We start from the raw sequence: 19,512 nt of genomic DNA on the forward strand, positions 1-19,512 counted from the left end.
CCAACACATGCAGCGTTAGATTCTGATGCCCAGGCCACGTAAAAGCCACACTTTCAGAACCACCTTCTGGATAATCTGAAGAGTCTATATGCCATCACACTCATTCATGAGGTATCCATGAGGAATTCGGCAGAGGCATCATGCTAGTGATACTGCTGGCCTTGTGCTAGGGGTGATGGGGACACTATGACAAGTTAGACACACGTCTGAACTCAAGGAGCTCTGTCCTGAAGGAACAGAGACCCAAAGTCAAATAAATTACAGTAGTGTGTTTGGAGTATGGGCAATAGAAGGTAGATAAACACTGTGTCTGAGCAAGACAAACAGTGGAATAATTAACCTTTCCTAGAAGAGTCAAGAAAGGTAAAATTGATCCGGACCTTGTCTCACCACAGTATCTATGCTCAGAACTGATTCCTCTTCAGCACATTAGTGAACGGCAACACCATGTTATGTGCTGAAAGGAATGTTATCCCTTCTTCCCTACACTCCTGCTAAGACTCCTGAAAGACCCTTCTTCCTCAATTCCAGTGATCAGAGCTTTCCCTCAGGACACACTCATATCTGGAAAATGTAAGATCTAATAATGTTCCTAGTTAAAAAATATATAGTAAATCACTACAAAATTGATTTGTGGGTTGCCATAGCTAAGTGATATGCCACCAGTTTTTCTAGAACAGTTCCTATGTACATCTGTTCATAGTGTATAATTTTAAAATATCACAGTTTAGATTATATAGTCACCCTCCTTATCCCATGAGCAGGGCTTTCTCTCTGCTAAGGTTGAAAGATGGACAAGTGGTCATAAAGTTAATATTTTTTTTACTAATATCCTTAACAAAATCAGGAAGGGGTTTAAGTTGTTCTAAGTTCCACACAATAACTTCCCTGCCCCACTCAATGCCCACCAATATGTACAAAGTGCCTTCCCCTCCCACCATTCCATACCCTCTACACTCAACGATTTGATAAATTATGTTTCTTCTTTTGAAACGATGTATTTTGCCTTCTAGAATATCCAAGGGGACAATCAAGTAGATAAATTAATCCCGCCTCACGTACACAAAAGACCCTTTCTCCTGACTGCCCTGCCTTTTGAGGGGTGCTACCTCTTCTTGGGTGGCCCACTGGACTTGTAGCACCATATGCCTACTTCTGTTTATTCACTGGACTAACTCAACTGTGGGAGTTTGGTTCTGTGTCAGTAGCTGGAAAGTGTCATGACAGAGCCAGAAGCCCAGCAGGTGCAGCTCTACTTACTCTTTCAAGGTGACAGGACTGCCTTTTGCTGCCTCCTTCCTCAGGTTCCTCACCAACACATCTCCATACTGGCCAATGATGGGGAACATCTACACACAAATACAACACCACCTGACTGAAATCCAAGAATCAAGTCCTAAAATTACACAGCTTTCATAAGCATGAAGCAGTAGGGACATCTAATAACAAATCTTATCATGTCTCTTCCAGGACATGAAGCTAAAAGACCATTTTTAGGAAGCCCAAATTCAGCAAACTACCCCTAAGAAATGGACTGTGATCTTATTTCCCACCTGCCCACGGATGTATTCCTTAACTTTCTAATTGAAAACCCTCCCTTTCTTACCTCCTTGAGCTTCCCACTGGTGAAGGTTGGAGACAGCACTGTTCGTATTCTCTTCCATTGTTCATCCTCAGACAGAGAAATGGCACTTTTCATAAGTCCCACTGGACCAAGAGACTAGCGTCAAAGCAAAAGACATTTTGCCTTATATAAGTTTTGAAGGTCTCAGGTTGTGGAAAATTTGTCAAATGGATACAAATTATTCAACAATTATTTAGTGATTATCTACTGCGTAGCAGGCCCTATGTCAGATGTTCAACAGATATTTACACCAAATGCCTACCCTTCTGAGAAGCTGAAAAACACATCCAGCCACTTGATGTGCTTTCCAGCCTTTATATCCCAATCTCCTTTTTAATGTAAATGTGTTTGGGGAAATCTGGTAGGGAATACTCCTCCAGGATAATACACAGTATTAACCCCTAGTCCTACCCTATGCAGAGTATAATTGGATTGGTAGATATAGCCAGATAGCCCTGGCAAGCTGCATGTTGCCTCAGACCAGTTCTGTCTTTGCATATGTCTGCAGCAGGAGCAACTCACAAAACAGATGTCTTGTTATGGTGATTAAAAAAAATACCATAGCTAACACTAAAAAGGTTATGAATCTAATTGCTATTCTGAAGAAATGATGCAGTTATGTGGATATCTATTCCCCCTGTATTTCCCCAAAGGGACAGAAGGAAAAAGAGAGAGATAATTCTTTCTCAGTTTGGGACTGACCTGTCAGCCAACAAACTCGAATCTTTCTTCCATCTTCCAAAACTGTATTTTGTTTTAATACAGATATCTCTACCACCCATTCATATTAAAAACTTACAAACTAGGAATAGATGACATCTTCCTCAACTTCATAAAGAGTATCTAATAACCCTACAGCTAACATCACCTCAATGATGAATGACTGAGGTGCCTGAGGCCAGTCCTGACTCCTGTCACTGGACTACACTACCACAAGGGTCCATAGCTAAATCCTGAAGCTATACACATATACACAGCCAGCATGGACTCTAGTCACAAGCCCTCACTGTCATGCACACACCAGTGGCTAGCCCCTGAAACCACCTGTGTGCTCAAAGTTGGTGATGGACCCCACTGGTGGCCCCAACCCCGTTTTGGGCATGTGCCTGTTTTCAGCACCCCCTCCGATGACTGTGTACATAGCACCAATTCTGGCCACCATTCTGCTTGTCCCCTGGTGCTGGATCTGGTGGTGCTACTGAAGATCCCAACAGACACTGTTGCCACAAGAACCTTCCACTGCTCTTGCCAAGGATCATGCAGTTGCTGATGTTGTGGCCCCCAACTGCCTGAACCCATCATGCTCTCATGGATTATTTTCAATTATCCAGTCATACTGGGGAAAAAAATGAAAAGGGCTGGAAAAAAATGCCAACAGGACTTATAGGATACCATCAAATGAAACAATATTCATATACAGGAGACCCAGTAGGAGAAAAAGTGGGAAGACTGCTTACTTAAAGAAACAATGGCTGAAAAGTTCCCAAACCTAGGGAAATATTTGGAAATCTTGGGACATGAGCTTAAAAGTCCCCAGTAAGATTGAATCCAAAAAAGACTTCACCAAGACACATTATAATATAATTGCCAAAAATGAAAGACAAAGAAAAATCTTGAAAGGAGTAAGAGAAAAGGAGCTCATCATATACAAGGAGGACACCCCTGAGTCTATCAGGTGATTCCTCAGCAGAAGTCTTGAAAGCCAGAAGAGAGTGGGTGATTTATTCAAGAATACTTTACCCAGAAAAGAAGACCTTCAGAAACGAGAGATAAAACATTTCCAGACAATCAAAAGTGGAAATAATTCATAACCACTAAGCCTGCTAAAGGGAGTTCTTTAAGCAAAAAAAAAAAAAAAAAAAAAAAAAAGGACACTTACTAGTTCCTAATGCTTCCCCCTAGCATCAGGAACAAGACAGGAATACCCACTCTAACCACTCTTATTCAACATTGTACTAGAAAACCTAGCTAGTGCAATAAGCAAAACAAAGAAATAAAAGACATTCAGAATAGAAAGATAAAAATAGGATAAAAGTAGGAGTGTCCCTATTTCAAGTGACATAATGTCAATGTAGAAAATCTTGAGGAATATAAAAAAGAACAACTCTGCATCTAATAAATGAACTAAGCTAGGTTGCAGGAAACGAGATCAATACAAAAACCAACCACATTTCTATATAATAACAAGAACATGTCAAAACCCATTAAAACACAATAATAATTTTAACTACTCAAAGAAGGTGAGATACTTTAGGTATACATTTTTATAAAACATGTATGTTTTTCCAGTGCTAAGAGCTACACGTTGGTGAAAAAAATAAAAGAAAACCTAAATAAACATATAGTGTGTTCATGAATTGAGAGACATGACTTAGTAAAGACACAAATTTCTCCCAGATGTATCTATGGGTTTGAGGCACATCTTACGAAGTCTCTGCTATTATGTACACATAGATAAGTTCTAAATTTGTATGGAAAGACAAAGCAGCTGGAAATCTAACACAATTCTAACAAAAATAAAATGGGAGGAATCACTGTACATATGTTTAGAGGTACTATATGGCTACAGTAATCAAGATAGTCTGGCACCAGTGCAGGAATAGATACAGAGATCAATGAACAGAACAGAGAATCACACACACACACACACACACACACACACACACACAGGCCCCACTGAATTTTTATATTGGTACAAAAGCAATTCAGTGAAGGAAGTACAGCCTTTTCACACTGGTTCTGGGGCCATTAGACAGTCAAGGGCCAAAACCAAAGATCTTTGACCTAAACTTCACATCTCACGATTAACACTAAAATTAACACAAAACAGATCACAGACTTAAATGTAAAATATAAAACTAAATGCTTGGAGAAAATCCTTGGGACTTAGGGCTAGGTGAAGAGTTTTCAAACTTGATGCCAAAGTCATAACCCATAAAAGGAAAAAATGAATAAATTGGCCTTATGAAAATAAAAAACAATGTTTGCTCTGCTGAACACCCTGATACAACAAAAAGAAAAGCTACACACCATGCCTACAAAAGAATAGTAAGAGGGAGACTTTTGGTGATGAAACAGCTCTGTAACGTGACTGTGGTGGTAGATACACTAATCTACAAGTAAGATAAATGTTCAGACAGCAACACACACACACACACACACACACACACACACACACACACACAAATGGGTAAACATAAAACTCCTGGAATCTGAATAAGCTCTGTGGCTAGAGCCAATGACAAATTCTGCTTTGATACTGTCCTATATAGTTAAGCAAGATATTATCTTAGAGAAAACAGCTTGAAGGCCACATGACATGACACCTCCTGGGACAATTTCCAGTAAATCCATTATTATTTTGAAATAAAAGCTTTATAAATAACTATGTAAATTTAAAATAAATCCATGCCTACCCGCCGGTTTGTGAAGACAGAATAGCATTCTTTCACTAGTACTGTTTTGATCGTGTCTGGATCTGTGATCGCCAACACTGGCTGTCGCCCATCATAAAACCTATGTCGGGGAAACAGAGCTGATTAAATTTAACGTGCCAGTTTCTGCAGTGGCAGTCACTCTTGGAAGTCCAGACTTTTAACCTGATGTTACCTAATCCATTCTCTGAGACCATGGTCAGAAATAACAATGGAAAATTTATTAAGTCTATGTGTGTACATGGCTGTTTCTGGGACTATTCTCCATAATTTTTTGCATGTTAAAAATATTTCAAATATTTTAGAAGTACTTCAAACATTTTAAATATTTTATATATATTATCAAAAAAAGGTTAGTAAATAACTGAAGACAAGTAAATTATCTAAGAACAAAAAAATAATGAAAGAGACTCCACCCACTCAGTCACTAATAATTATAATTTTGAAGATATATCAAACACATGAAATGCACATAATACAATATTAGATGAAAACTGTAGGCACAGTGATCACAAACATGTAAGATGTGCCTGCAAATAAAGACATGAAATGCTCAAAAAGTGATGGCAAAATTATGAATCATTTCTTTGCCCTATTCTCTAAAATATGATTTCTAGTTACATTTTAAAGGAAGTATTATTTAAATATTAAAGACATATTCTTGGTAGCATTGACTGAGAAAATTTTGAACAAAAAACACAAAGAGAATAAAGTAATACAGAGAAACATTCACTTTAATGTTACAGAGTAATAATTGAGAGTAAAAATCACATTAGGTATATTTACCTTTATACTTATATTTCTTCTTATAGGTGGGTCGCAAGTGTGAGTCCCTTGGGCTCCATATAGGTGACAACCCTTAGTAGCAGGGCAAGTCCACTTGTGACACATGTATCACACAAAGCTGACTCCTTATATGTGATCCATCCCAATTAACCCTGACCTCCTGACTGTCCATATGACCAGTTAATGGGAACCAGCCACTGGCATGAGGTTTAGATTATGCTTAATTACAGCATCCTCTGGCATTGTGTTTTCTACTACAAATCATTTGCATTTGTTAGAACAAAATGGAAGATTTTCCATAAGTCCCCTATTCTTCCTCTGATGTCACAGAGGAACTTCAAATGCTTTGTGATCAGATATAGAAATGGAGGAGAACCACTGCACTAAATGCTCCCCGTCTGCAAAAAGTATTCTAAAACTCAGAAGGTTTCAGTGCAAATCAAGTATATTTAGTGTTGAAGCAGTGATAGTAGTTACTGAAGTGGCACTTAGGGCAGCTCTCCCATCAACCTGATCATCTTTCTTGGGTGATTTCCTACATCTTTGTTTGTTAAAACAAGACAAGCGTGGACAAGGGACAGTGGTTTAAAGTTACCCTCTCTTTTCATGATCTCACAGCCCTAATACGACTTCTACTACCAGTTAAATTCGGATTCTTGCACCCCACCCCACATCCTCCAAATTCTGTGTTAATGGAGGATGGAAACCAAGAATCTGCATTTTTAGCAAGCCCTCGTAGGTGGTCTTTATCCATAGCCAAGCATGAGAACCATTTACTAAATACAGAACTGGGGCCCACAATGTAACACTGACTCTAGCCAGAGCTGACCAGTACTGAACGTAGGAGGGACACTGGAGATAAACCAGTGGCAATCCAGAGATCTGTGTTCTTTCTATTCCGCCATGTTGCTTATGGGCCACACCAACTCAGCAGAGCCCTATGGATTCTGAGGACTTGACCAGAGAAGATAAAGAGGTACAACACTGGCTGTGAGCGGCCCAGCACCACACTATACCTCTCACACTGCTTCAGCAAACCTCTAGCCAACCTCATTGGGAGCATCCACTGCAAGCCGCTGAGGCCATACTACAAAATCCCAAGTCCATCAGCCCACCAGGGAAACACTGTGCTCTGGAAATTTCCTACATCTCTTCCAGTCTATAGAATTGGAAAAAGAAATACTTGACTAGAGTTTTATCGGAAAGTCTTGGCTTAGTACTAAAACACAAAACAAAACAAACTACATACTTTCAGACAGAGTAAGAAAGAGCTGAGCAGAAATGTTTTTCCATTCTGTTTACAACAGCCCTTCTACCAAAAACACATATTAATCCAAAATATAAAGGATACCCTGCAGCTCTCCTGACCAGATTCATATTTGGATCTGTACACCTGGTGACACATGCATTCCTGGGAAGGGGAGGTTTCAGGAGCTTTAATTATAGGGCTTCATCCCAAGGGGCTCTCAACTGAGACTGTCCACACCATGAGGGCCTCATCATAAAAAGCCTATCACTGGAAATTTCCAGAATACTCACCCCCACATTCTTCCATATGTTTTAAAACATTTCTCGTCAAATTCACAAAAGCCCTGCGAGAAGAAAGAAAATGTATTATTAATCTAAATGTACTAAGCCTTACTTCTAATGGGCACAAAAAGGACCCAGATCATATGAAATGTGGCTTACTTTTCTCACTGGCAGATAGAGGGAAGCTCTTATTCACATGCATCTTACGGGAAAGGAGAGAAAACAGAGACATGAAACGGAGAATTTCAAGTCCTTGAACTGACTAATACTGCTCATACTGAACATCTTACTCGTCTGTGAAGACTATGTAACCCTTGCCTTTCTGACATGTTTGGCTTGTGCATGAGTTGTCTCTAAATCTCATAACCATCTGAATTATTAACTTCAGGGCATCATGAGAAAACGGAAGCTGAGGGAAAGTCAGCATGGCCTGAACAACCCTCAGTTACCACTCTATTCATTGATCTCATGAGCCCTACTAGATTTTCAGTAGATTTAGGAAATTAAGACTCCTGTGCTCTCTTTCAGTCTGGCAGACTTACAAAGTGTAAGACATTTTGTTGAATGAGAAAGTGAGAGATGAGTGGATGAATGACAAAGTGGACTCGCTTCCAGTTGTCCAGTTCTCACATGGAAAAGAGGGGATGATGTCACCCCTCCACAAAGGATGGTGCAAATTAAAACACTTGCTCTGAGCTTTCACTCATGTCGCTTCAAAAAAAGAAAACAACAAAACTTCCTGTCTCTATGTTTCAGCTGTGATATTTGATGTTTTCACTTTACAAAGGAAGGTTCCAGAAATGTGCGTCTTGGGATGCATGTACTAAGGAGTTAGTCTGGAAAAGTGGAAAGAAGATTACTGCTCTGTTGGAAAGGAAAAAGTCCAGTAAGTTCTTAACAATAACTGGACACTGAGAGCCAGGAGAGGTAGGATCTGAGGAATAAGTCTCAGATCTGCAGGAAAGGAACTCCAAGGCAGAGAGCAGCCTGTAATATAGACTCTGCCTGCTGGCCTTCAAGACATGAGCTCCTACCTTCTGTTCAGGAGCCAGGCCTTGGGTGAGGCATCAGAGCTGGATTAGACACAGTGGGTCTACCAAAATTCAGTCTGTGTGTCTGCTAGTACATTCCATTCAGGTACATTAAGTCTTTAATAGTTTTGTCAAAGCATCTCTTTTCTAGTGATTTTTGTATGAGTGGTTCTACCTTTGTGTGAAAAATAACATACACACATACACAACTCATTTAGAATTAAAGTCTGAAAACAATAGATAAGCAATATACTGCCTCAGTTATACTCCCCCCTGCTCAAGTCACCCATAGGATGCCTTCTTTGAAGATACAGAGGTAAAGCCAAGAGCTCTAATTCAATCTCTCAAATGTCAAAAGATGTCACAGGTGGCAAAGGGTGAGTTAGAGCCATGGAAACAACTATAGGGGTGGGGTGGGTTTTGGCCAGCTCTTGAGATAATTCAATTATGTGCAAATTACCCAAAAGTGAATCTTGGGTTGCCTAATAAACTGAAGTTCCAGAGACATCCAGGAAAACAAGGAGGCTACAAAGAGCTCATGCTATGAACAGAAAAGTCTGACTTTAGCATACAGAGTTTAATGAGCCAGTACCAGGGACCCACTTGATGCTTTTCTCCTAATACCAAGTACCATTATGCCTTCCTGGGAATCTGCACCTGCCAGAAAGAAAAGCCTCTTTATGATGCTTACAAGCTGGAACAAAAAGTCCTGGGCTGAAGTGGCCAGAGAGCTGGACTGCCAACTGAGGGAAAACCTGAGGCTCCTAACAGCAGACAAGAGAGCCCTGAGCTATACCTGGCCATGTGCTGGGTAGGGCCTGTAATACCATTTCTGGAGAGTTTGAAACCCAAGACTTCCTCCTGAGGAGGATCATGTTTACTATGGAACTAAGCTGGGATTTGCAACCATAGGAAGCAAAAGAGGAGGCTGGGTGGAGACTATGACACCATTTCTGGAAAGTCTGAAACCTAAGAACTTCCTGCTGAGGAGGAGTATTTTTAATATGGAACTAAGCTGGGATTTGCAACCATAAGAAGCAAAAGAGGGAGCTGGGAGCTCAAACAGCACCCACCTGACGGTACCCCAGAGCAGTTCCCACAAAAGGCAGAGGTTTTGGCCCAGGAATTCCGAGCTTCTTAAAAAGTCCATGTGTGTAGGTCCCATATCTGTAAAGTGAAAGAGAAAGCAATGTGAAATAGGTGTGGAGACTGGCCAGTCACTGATACAACTAGAACAGGTAAGAGAGGAGGTAACATGTAGTCAAGAAATAGTAACAGCAATCCAAACAGCAATAATTACATTCACTCATCATCTCCTTTCCCATCTCCACTGTGAGACCCACAAAGAATGATGATTAGCTAAAAGCAGCTGGAAACTTCATCATTCCAAATCCTAGACTGAACATTTGATAAATGCTTCCATATTGAGAGCTCCTACAAGGTTCATGCTGAATTCTTCCAGAAAATTCACTCATGCCTATTTAGTAAGTGACACTGCCATGACTTTGGAGCTTGTCACTCTCCAAAGAATGAGAAAGAGAAAATTTTTTTCCTGCTCTTATGAATGATGATATTTTACTAAATATATCCACTCAATACCAGACAGTTACTGAGAGTCTACCAATAAAATGTTCTTAGCAGTTTCCTCAGAGAGACCTTTCTGCTTTTCCTTCACTGTAGTCCCTGTTGGTGTTTTGGATCAGGTCCTTCTTTAAAATTTTTTTTTAAACGTTTTATTTTATATTTGAGAGAGAGAGAGACAGAGCATGAGCAGGGGAGGGGCAGAGAGATGGAGACAGAATCTGAAGCAGGCTCCAGGCTCTGAGCTATCAGCACAGAGCTCGACACAGGGGCTTGAACACACAAGCAGTGAGATCATAACCTGAGCCAAAGTCAGACGCTCAACTAACTTAGCCACCCAGGCGCCCCTGGATCATGCCCTTCTTAAGTCTATCTTCACAGAAGTCTTGAGCAACCACAGTGTTCTTATTTCTGTACAATGAAAACTGTGTCAAAGGCTCAACTGGCCTCACTAAAAAGTGAGATCCCATCAGGTCCACCCAAGTCTCTGTTGTCAGGCATTCTGGTTCTCTTCAGCTACAGAGAAGGGGGATTGACCCATATGTGCCCAAATGAATGCCATATTAAAGGATCAGTAAGTAAACAATCCATCCCCAGGCTATTCTTCCCCCTGTGGAATCTGGTCCTCTGACCTGAGATACTCATCTGTTCAGCACACTGCAAGGCCCGCTCAATTTTTCAAGATGGTCACTAAGTTTACTGACTCTGTGCATCAACTATCTCAAAAGTCCATTACAGATGATGCTCCCTAATACAGGACTGCCTGCAATTCATCCTTCAGGAGTTGCCTGTGGAATCCCACAACTGGGGGTTCTGGATCCTTGCAAGCCTTACTGTTAGGTACTGCTGAGAAATAGCAGAGTGGAGGAAGGAGAGGCTGCCAACACCGTTTTAACCATAAACTCGCTAGGCCTACAGGGCTAACCCCATAGAGGCAAATTAACAAAGTGGTGGGAAAGGATGCTAACTAGAAATGGTTACATACCCTGCAAGTGCTTTCAGCTAACAGATAGGGAGCCTTCCAAAGTTCACATACCTCCAGTTCATAGCAGAATACGTGTTATGCAACATAAAATGAATAAGGACAAAACGTTCCAGAGATATTCCTCATCTCCTCTTCTAAGCTAGCATTTTAGACAGTACAGGTACCAAGTATTTTGTGCACATCCAGCATTTCTAATATTACGTGATTAAATAAACCCCCCAAATTGCAGGAAAGGACATGTTTGAGGGACCCAGCAGAGAGACCTCAACCCGACCCAGCTGGATATTTAGATCCTTCTTCTAGAACACTTTGACACATGTGCACCAGATGTCAGAAGTACGGGTGGCCATCACCAACACAAAAAAATCAATTCTGGGAGCACCTGGGTGGCTCAGTTGGTTGAGTGTCTGACTTTGGCTCAGGTCATGATCTCATGGTTGTGGGTTTGAGGCCCGCATCGGGCTCTGTGCTGACAGCTCAGAGCCTGCAGCCTGCTTCAGATCCTGTCTCTGGCTTTCTCTGCCCCTCCCCCACTTGTGCTCTCTCTTGTCTCCAAAATAAATAAACGTTAAAAATGTTTTTAAAAAATCAATTCTGGCTTCTGGACCATCAACATGATAATTCAACTCGCAAGTGAGGCCAAACAATTGAGTGAATGTGTCAGCAACACTGGTCACAAGGCAAGATTTGGTCTAAACTCACAGGGCTCCAATACAATGCAGAGGTGGAGCTAGATGAATTTTTCTGATTCATTCCAGCTTCTCTCTTTTTGGTAGAGTAATGCTGCTGTTGGTACAAATGAAGGGGCTAACAGTAAAGTGACTCATTTTTAGTGCCTTTACATTGCACTGATAGACAGAGGGCCCTGTCTACAGCTACTGACTCTTGACTACACCAGTGTCTTTTAAGTATAACATACTGTTTGCCTGGTGGCAAAGACCAGTGACAGCCCCACTGCCAGATAGACCAGACACAGTATGACTCACATGGTATCCCTGTTCCCTGGCCCCAAGCAGATGAGATGCTAATCCTGTGGTCCTGTGATGACCTCCTGTGGGACCAGAACCAAGAAGTATCTCTGGAAGGTCTGTTATGAGGGAGGAATACTCTCCCACTCCATTCTGAGCCCTGGATGCCTCTCACATCAGCACAGGCTGTCTTACTACTCGCCTGTGATGAGAGGTTAAAATAACCTGCTGGGCACTTGTAAACATATACACAACCTATATCATAGAAGTATGCATGTGTACACTAAATTCATATTCCCAACATGACTCTAGAAGGCTGAAGTTATTTATGCACCATTATAATCACAAAGGCTAAACTAACAGCCTCCTTTTAGACTTCAGAAAGAACAAGCTGGAAATAGTCTTATCTCAGTAAAAACCCTAGTATTAAAAAGAATGAAATTAAACCACATCAATTACATTTAAATGTCATTGGGACAGAACATGTTGTCACACCCAGCATTCCTAACCTTTCTCTCAGAAAATGAAAATCAGGCTTATATGTCCTATGTTCACATCCTCATGCCTTTCTATTCTTGAAGAAAGCGAAATTGAGATAGAGGTCAAATGTGACATAGAGGGGACCATCCCTACCCACAACTGGAAACTAAGTCCTTTCCCAACCTGCTTCAGGATACTGGGAAACCCACCACTGAAAGGAATTCCTCTGCTAATGATTTTTATTTTCCTCCTGTACTGTAACATAGAGGGAAAAAACATATTTAATATCCAAATTTGCTTTCAGGGCTATGTCTTTGCAGCCTGCTGGCAGATTTCATATCGAGGGAGGAAGAAATCTCTATACTGATGCTAAACTTCCCAGACACTAGAAGGAAAACCTGAAATGAATAGAATTTCAAGATTTCTGCCAAGTCTCTTCAGCTCTAAAGGTACTCATTTAGGGTAAGGAGTTCTGCATATTACAAGGTCGGGGAGTGGCCAGGAGAGGGGCACAGAAAAGAGGGAAGAGTCCATTCTGAAGAGGAAGGTGAGGCACATCCAGCCCCCCTGGAAGTCTGAGTGTACCAGTGATTTGTGTACATGATGCTTGGTGGTGGGAGGGAGGGGAGCAGGAGCCACCTGAGAGACACAGGCCCAATCCTTTTACACATGTCCTGCAGCAGACAAAGACCAGGAAGGTGAAGATAATGAGACAAGACCCAAGCTACTCCCTCTGCCTCCAGAATCCCCAGATCTTGGGATGGGGTGAGGACTCCACAGCACAGGGGTCTGTTGATCTTAATCTTCCTCAGGTGAATTTTGCTTGATAGGTTTACTGTGGGGGGCCGGGCCCCAGTGCCAGGCTGAGACCGGGTCAAGCAATGTTCCCTGTTGACTTAGCCAACCCGGTGGTTCCCCCTCCCATTCCCCCACTTTCAAGGGCATACGAAAGCCTTGTCAAGGCTGAGAAAGTTCCTGAAGCCTGTGGTCTGCAGGTGTTGGCAGTAATGCTACCTCCCTTTTTCTACCCCGAGTCAGATAGAAACAAACATGGGAATTGTGTTTTGCTAGCAATCTATCAACAAGGTCTTGTGACCCGTTCAGAAAGTTCACAAGGTACACAGAACTAAATGTTTTGGCTGGCAGTGATCATGTGAAACCTGATTATTCTTAGAATGACCTGATCCATAAGAGTCTTATATTATAAAAGATTGTGTACAGCAACAATAAAGCCGTCACTTGGGCCATCAGCCCAGGGGGCCCTCCTGTTCCCAAACTTTCTCTTCTCTTTTTTTCTTACATTCCCCTACCCTCAGGACCCTGACCTCGGTGTTTGTCGCGCCGGTCGCGACAGTTTACGTCCCAACTGGTAGTGAAACAGAAGATCATCCCAGGAGAAAATAATGTCTCTCAGCCCTCCTAGCTACAGATATTGGAGTTGGGGCATGGGGGTACTCCTTCTGCAGATCTGGGTGAGGTCAATAATAACCCCTTATGTGTTTCTAGCTTGTTTGAAGCACCCAACACTTCAGGAACTTCCTTTTGTTAACTCTTCATCCACAGAGCAGAAAAGAAAAAGGGGTAGAGGTTGCTAATTAGCAAGGTTCCAGAGGCGATGAGCCTGAACAGTTACTCACAGATAGAGGAGCACCAGGCTGGTAGCCAGAAGAAGCCAGGTTTCTATGGAAAAGCTTGGGATCAGGTCCATGGCCACCTTCCCTCTGCCAATCTCCTCTACTCTCTTTCAGCAGTGTGCGCCAGTCTGTGCTGGCCTGTTCGTGTGGAGCTTTCCTTCCCACCAGCGGTGATTCAGTGAGGCTGGAATATATATAGTGAAGAGGGGGCGGGGCTGGAGCTACAGCCAGTAGAAGGGCCACTGGTGCTCCACCTGTAGGTGCTCTATACCCATGAGTGTTGGCAAAGCATCATGGACATTCCCAGTTTGACCTCCTTTGAGTCAATATTTTGTGGGAAATCAATAAACAACTCAATCAGTGTTATCAGTAATCCCAAAGGTTACAGAAGTTCACGTAAAACCATTGTCCTTAAATCTCTAAGTTGCCCTTGTCACCATGACTGTCTGTACCCTTAAACACTTGAAACCCTTCACACAAGCTGGGTCTACTCATCTTTACCCATGTAGTTTCCTCTGCCTAAAAATGTTCCTGGGCCGCCTAGAAGGATCCTACTCATCCTTCAAACCCAGCTCTAACAGAATCTCCTCTGTTAGAGTCTGTCCTCGCCAACCTCCTGCCCTGGGAAATTTCTGTCCCATGAGCCCCAGTTCTCTGTACCCTCCATCCCTATCATTGGTCTCTACACCCATTTACCTTACAGAGAGAGAGCTTCTCAAGGGCACAGTCTGGGTACTTACCAACATTATGTCCCAAAAGTATATATGCTCAGGGGGGCATCCAGAAAGGTTGATGGACTTGAGTTGGTAGAAGTGAAATTACTGGGCTTCCTAATATCCCTGTGGGAAGATCACTGATGACCTTGCCACTTACCTGCTGGGAGAGGTATGAGGACATAGCCTCTGGAAATTATATCAGCTCATTTTCATCACTCTGACTCATGTTCTGTGTCTGCATGTCCTGAGAAACCATGGATTGCATGGCATACCTCTGGAATCTCTGGGACAATGGAGCCCTGCTCCATTTAAGAAATAAATGGCTCCAAGCTGGAATACCAACACAGGACAGACATGGGAAGCTGGAAGATGATCCCCAGGAAAAGTAGAAGAGAAAGTCCCAGGAATTCTGAAATATTTCTGCCCCCTTTTGGTGCCTTCATTGGGCACCATTCCATAGGGCCATGCTATTACCCTGTTTACAGATGTTAGACTGAGATTCAGTGACTGGAATTGTATTTCCAACAGCCATTGATCACAAAAACATATTGTAAATAAGTGAACATAAAGGGAGACTGTGCTCAGCAATACTGATATTCAACGTTTGCCCTTCCCTGATAAGGGTCCCTACTTGGGAAATAGACCCAAGTCTGCAACAGTGAACTGGTTAAATTTCTGTCCCTATATCCTTGGCTACCTGCACAGCAGCTCCCTCATAATTCCAGAACAAAGGACTCTGCTTCATCTTAGCAGGGAATACAGATGCTAGCCAAGATGGTACTAAGAGTATTGTTCCCCAGCAGAGAGGTACACAGAATCAAGGAACGATTCCTGTCATTTGATAATTCTTGACAACTTAATGCTCTCAACTAAACACAAAGCCTTTTTTATTGTACTTGGAAACCAAGCCTCTGTGGGAACTAATAGACTTTTATCCTTCTCCAAACCCCATGCTCAGCTATGATTATTTCATAACTAAGCTTAAAATGAGCATCCGCCTACCCTCTTCACCTCAGAGTCTGCTGCAGCTGGTTGAAATCTATCCCAAAAGTGATAGGCTTGTCATTGCTGGGGACTACAATGCAGCCAGCACTGAACCAATGCAGATGGCTTTGTCTGCAAGTGAGAATAATAGAGGCATGAGCTTTGTGCCCCACTGTTCTCCACAAGGAACACCTGCCATGACAAGATTCGCATCCTCAGAGTTTGAAGCATCCTCAGAGTTTGTATGAAAGAAGACACTGTGTGTCAGAAGAACACCCCATAGACTCCATGGCTCTCATCTACTCCTTCCTATACTAATACGCTCATCATGAACTTTCCAAACTCTGTTCCAAATGCATGTGGTAAAAACAGATCTCAGACTCAGATATCTTTCAAGTTGAAGATAGAGAAAACTAAGATAATTATAGTACAGCCAAGTAAGAATAACTATGCATCCTCCTTAACAGTGAAGGATTTATCAGCTTCCTTAGTCTCCTTAGCTACTGGTCAAAATTGAATTGAATAATATTTAGGGAAGACTTAGGCTCAGATATCAGTGTAGGTGAATAAGTTGTCAGGACTCAGGGATGCAGAGAACCCAGCTGTCTAATATTCTCATCCCTTTGTATTGTTAGCTCACAGGACATCTCCTTGGGGAAGCATGGCCTGACTTCCACAGGCCAAGAGAAGTGCTCACAGTAGGGGAAGCAGTGTTGCCCTGGAATGATCTGTGCATCACATTCAAATTTCACAGATCATAGTCTCAAGTGTGCAAAAATGAAGGAAAGGTTAAGTGTCTGTTCCTAACTGGGAAAACTCCTATTCTTCTCAGTAAGGCCAAACTTGATCTTGCCAATTCCAGGTAACCAGGTGGTATTTAAGTGTGAGTGTCTGGGCCCTACAGTTTGTGTGGGAGTGGTGAGAAAGTGACAGGTTGTGAACATCCTGGCATTGGAGGAGGTGGGAACCTCCCCCATTGTCATTAGATGTTGGGTGGGCTCTACACTTGCTGCATTCGGTCCCTGGGCCAAGACTATATAGACTATATGAACCCAACACTCTAACAGGGAGAGAGACTAAACCAATAACCACACAAACATTGAGCTAAAATCAAGATACCTGCAATAAAATAATAATATTTGGTATATCTGGTGACTTTGCTAAGCCAGATACCAGACCCTCTGCAGGCCTTTTAGAAACGGTCACTCCTGGGGGGGGCGCCTGGGTGGCGCAGTCGGTTAAGCGTCCGACTTCAGCCAGGTCACGATCTCGCGGTCCGTGAGTTCGAGCCCCGCGTCAGGCTCTGGGCTGATGGCTCAGAGCCTGGAGCCTGTTTCCGATTCTGTGTCTCCCTCTCTCTCTGCCCCTCCCCCGTTCATGCTCTGTCTCTCTCTGTCCCAAAAATAAATAAACGTTGAAAAAAAAAAAAAAAAAGAAACGGTCACTCCACATGAACGCTTAAAATAGTTTAGTCCAAGGGTGAGAGAGGACAAGAGTTATAAAATAACTCTAAATAATGTAACATATTTTCTTTTAGCAAGAGGAGGACACTTGACTTCAAGTTTTAATTAGAACATACTTAAAAGGTTGGGTTTTTGGTGGATGTGGACTGTTTACTTTTTTCCTTCTTACTGATTATGTTTAAATGGCTCTTTTTACCTCCTTGCCTGTGAGGAGCTACTGAGAATGTTAATGTTTAGAGACTTCATTTCCTGGACTTCATTGAGCCTACAGTGCCTGTCCAGTTGTGTAAACACAGGGGTTGGAGCAGAACCACCACACCTCGTATTTTCTCACCCTTATAGGATCTAAAGCCCAACTAGGATGAGATTCCTCTCATCCCCTTTCTCCTAGTGGGCAGAATTTGTCTCTAAACAGTTCCCTAAGTAGAGTGCCTTGTAGGTCAATAAAAGCTAACCCCCAAAAAGAACCAAACAAAAGGAGTAAGGAGAGCTCATTCCCTCCTTAGCAACACAGTATTTTTATAAAATTCAGTTTGGATTTCCAGGCAGAACTATGACCAGAGCAATTTGAGTGAGGCATTCCACTTGAGCACAAATTGCCCAAAATCTCACTAATCATATAAATTTTAAACTGTATTCAAACATAATATTTTAAAAAATAATATTAATGCAAAGAGATCAATAAAGGATAAAATATCATACTTTAAATAAACACATGTTCACTAGGTTAGTTTCATGTAACTAATTCACTCCAAAAAATGGGAGGGAAAATACAGGAAAATTAGAGAATAATACCATGAGTTCTATCATCTGGCCAATAGGGATTTTAGAACAGAGACTACATACAATGAAATAATTCAAGAAAATTTCCCAGAACTGAAGAGCAAAAGTCTCCAGATTGAAAGTCCAATGCACTGCACCACCCGCTATAGCCCTTGAACACAATGTGGTTAGATTTCAATATAAATTTATTTAAAAACAGAAAAAATCAGAAATGCAATTCCTCACCACTCCAGCCACATTTCAAGTGCACAATACCCCCATGTGGCTGGAGACAACCATATTGGACAACACAGATACAGAACATTTGCATCATTGCAGAAAGGTCTCTTGGACAGCTCTGCCTAGAATAACGGATGACAGCAGATTCATGAAGGCACATTGTCATGAACTTTCAGACACCAGGGAGAAAAAGAAAATCCCAAATGCTTGCAGAAAGAGTGAGGGGAGCAAGACCCAGGTCAAGTACAAGGAATCAGAAACCAGAAGGGCAGAATCTTCTCAACAGCAATAGTAGAGACAAGTCCCTATGTCTACAAGTTCATGGAGAAACTTCTAGCTCAAATCATCCATCAAGCAATTCTATGCTCAAATCATCCATCAAGCATGAGGGAAGAGCAGAGATATATTCAGAAATGCACATTCTTTAACAAAAATTAACTCCTCTTCATTATTCTTCTGAAAGCTACAAGGAGATGGCCTCTACAGAAATGAGGGAGAAAACCAAGAAAGATATCAGGTGGAGAAAGATGCCACTGGTTTTGTTAAAACTACCATTAGCGGGGCGCCTGGGTGGCGCAGTCGGTTAAGCATCCGACTTCAGCCAGGTCACGATCTCGCGGTCCGTGAGTTCGAGCCCCGCGTCGGGCTCTGGGCTGATGGCTCAGAGCCTGGAGCCTGTTTCCGATTCTGTGTCTCCCTCTCTCTCTGCCCCTCCCCCATTCATGCTCTGTCTCTCTCTGTCCCAAAAATAAATAAACGTTGGAAAAAAAAAAACTACCATTAGCACTGTTCAACTTTTTAAAGAATGTACATCTATACATTTGATTTTTTTAGTAAAATAAGTTTATAGAAGCCCCAATCAGGTATCAGCTCCTCCCAACCATTTTTGGGGACAAGTGCTCCTTCTCTGTGATCTCAAAGCACTGAGGCTGACCTTCCACCATACTGAATCTATCTATTCAAGGGTCTGACTTTTCCCCACCAACAGGGCACATTTGGACCTGATCCAGAGCAGTGCCTAGGAAATGTTTGTGGATCTGAACAAAATCCAAAACAAGAACCTTCCTGCTGACCTTCTATACATGCTTGAGGTTCAGATGAACCTCCTGATAGCTGATTCTGGGAAATCCCCAAATGACAGGATGATGAGAGGTACTGGTGGAGTCCATGTACTATTTCCAATATATGTTTCCCAAACAGGCTCAAGATATTTTACTGAAGACCTACGGTGTGCTCAGCAGTGTGTAGGCCCTGAGAGGACAGAAGTGGGGCCAACAATAGCCTCAAACCATCC

At 42.2% G+C, this 19,512-nt stretch overlaps 1 protein-coding gene across 2 annotated transcripts in view; it reads right to left on the reverse strand.

Moving 5' to 3' along the window:
- The window catches only part of LOC106981196 (cytochrome P450 3A12-like), a 34,674-nt gene extending 20,437 nt beyond the window's left edge, over window positions 1-14,237 (reverse strand). Inside the window, exons 1-6 of one of the 2 annotated variants that reach the window (XM_027042171.2) lie at window positions 14,057-14,237; window positions 9,479-9,572; window positions 7,384-7,436; window positions 5,041-5,140; window positions 1,607-1,720; window positions 1,261-1,349 (exon numbers count right to left, since the gene is read on the reverse strand). In XM_027042171.2, coding sequence (XP_026897972.2) covers window positions 1,261-1,349; window positions 1,607-1,720; window positions 5,041-5,140; window positions 7,384-7,436; window positions 9,479-9,572; window positions 14,057-14,127 — 521 coding nt within the window. In that variant the 5' untranslated portion in view covers window positions 14,128-14,237. The remainder of the gene's footprint in view (window positions 1-1,260; window positions 1,350-1,606; window positions 1,721-5,040; window positions 5,141-7,383; window positions 7,437-9,478; window positions 9,573-14,056) is intronic. The other variant, XM_015079336.3, reaches the window with a different exon arrangement.
- Window positions 14,238-19,512: the final 5,275 nt, after the last annotated feature.

This window comes from Acinonyx jubatus, chromosome E3 (genome assembly GCF_027475565.1).
Source record: "Acinonyx jubatus isolate Ajub_Pintada_27869175 chromosome E3, VMU_Ajub_asm_v1.0, whole genome shotgun sequence".
Classification (NCBI taxonomy): Eukaryota; Metazoa; Chordata; class Mammalia; order Carnivora; family Felidae; genus Acinonyx; species Acinonyx jubatus.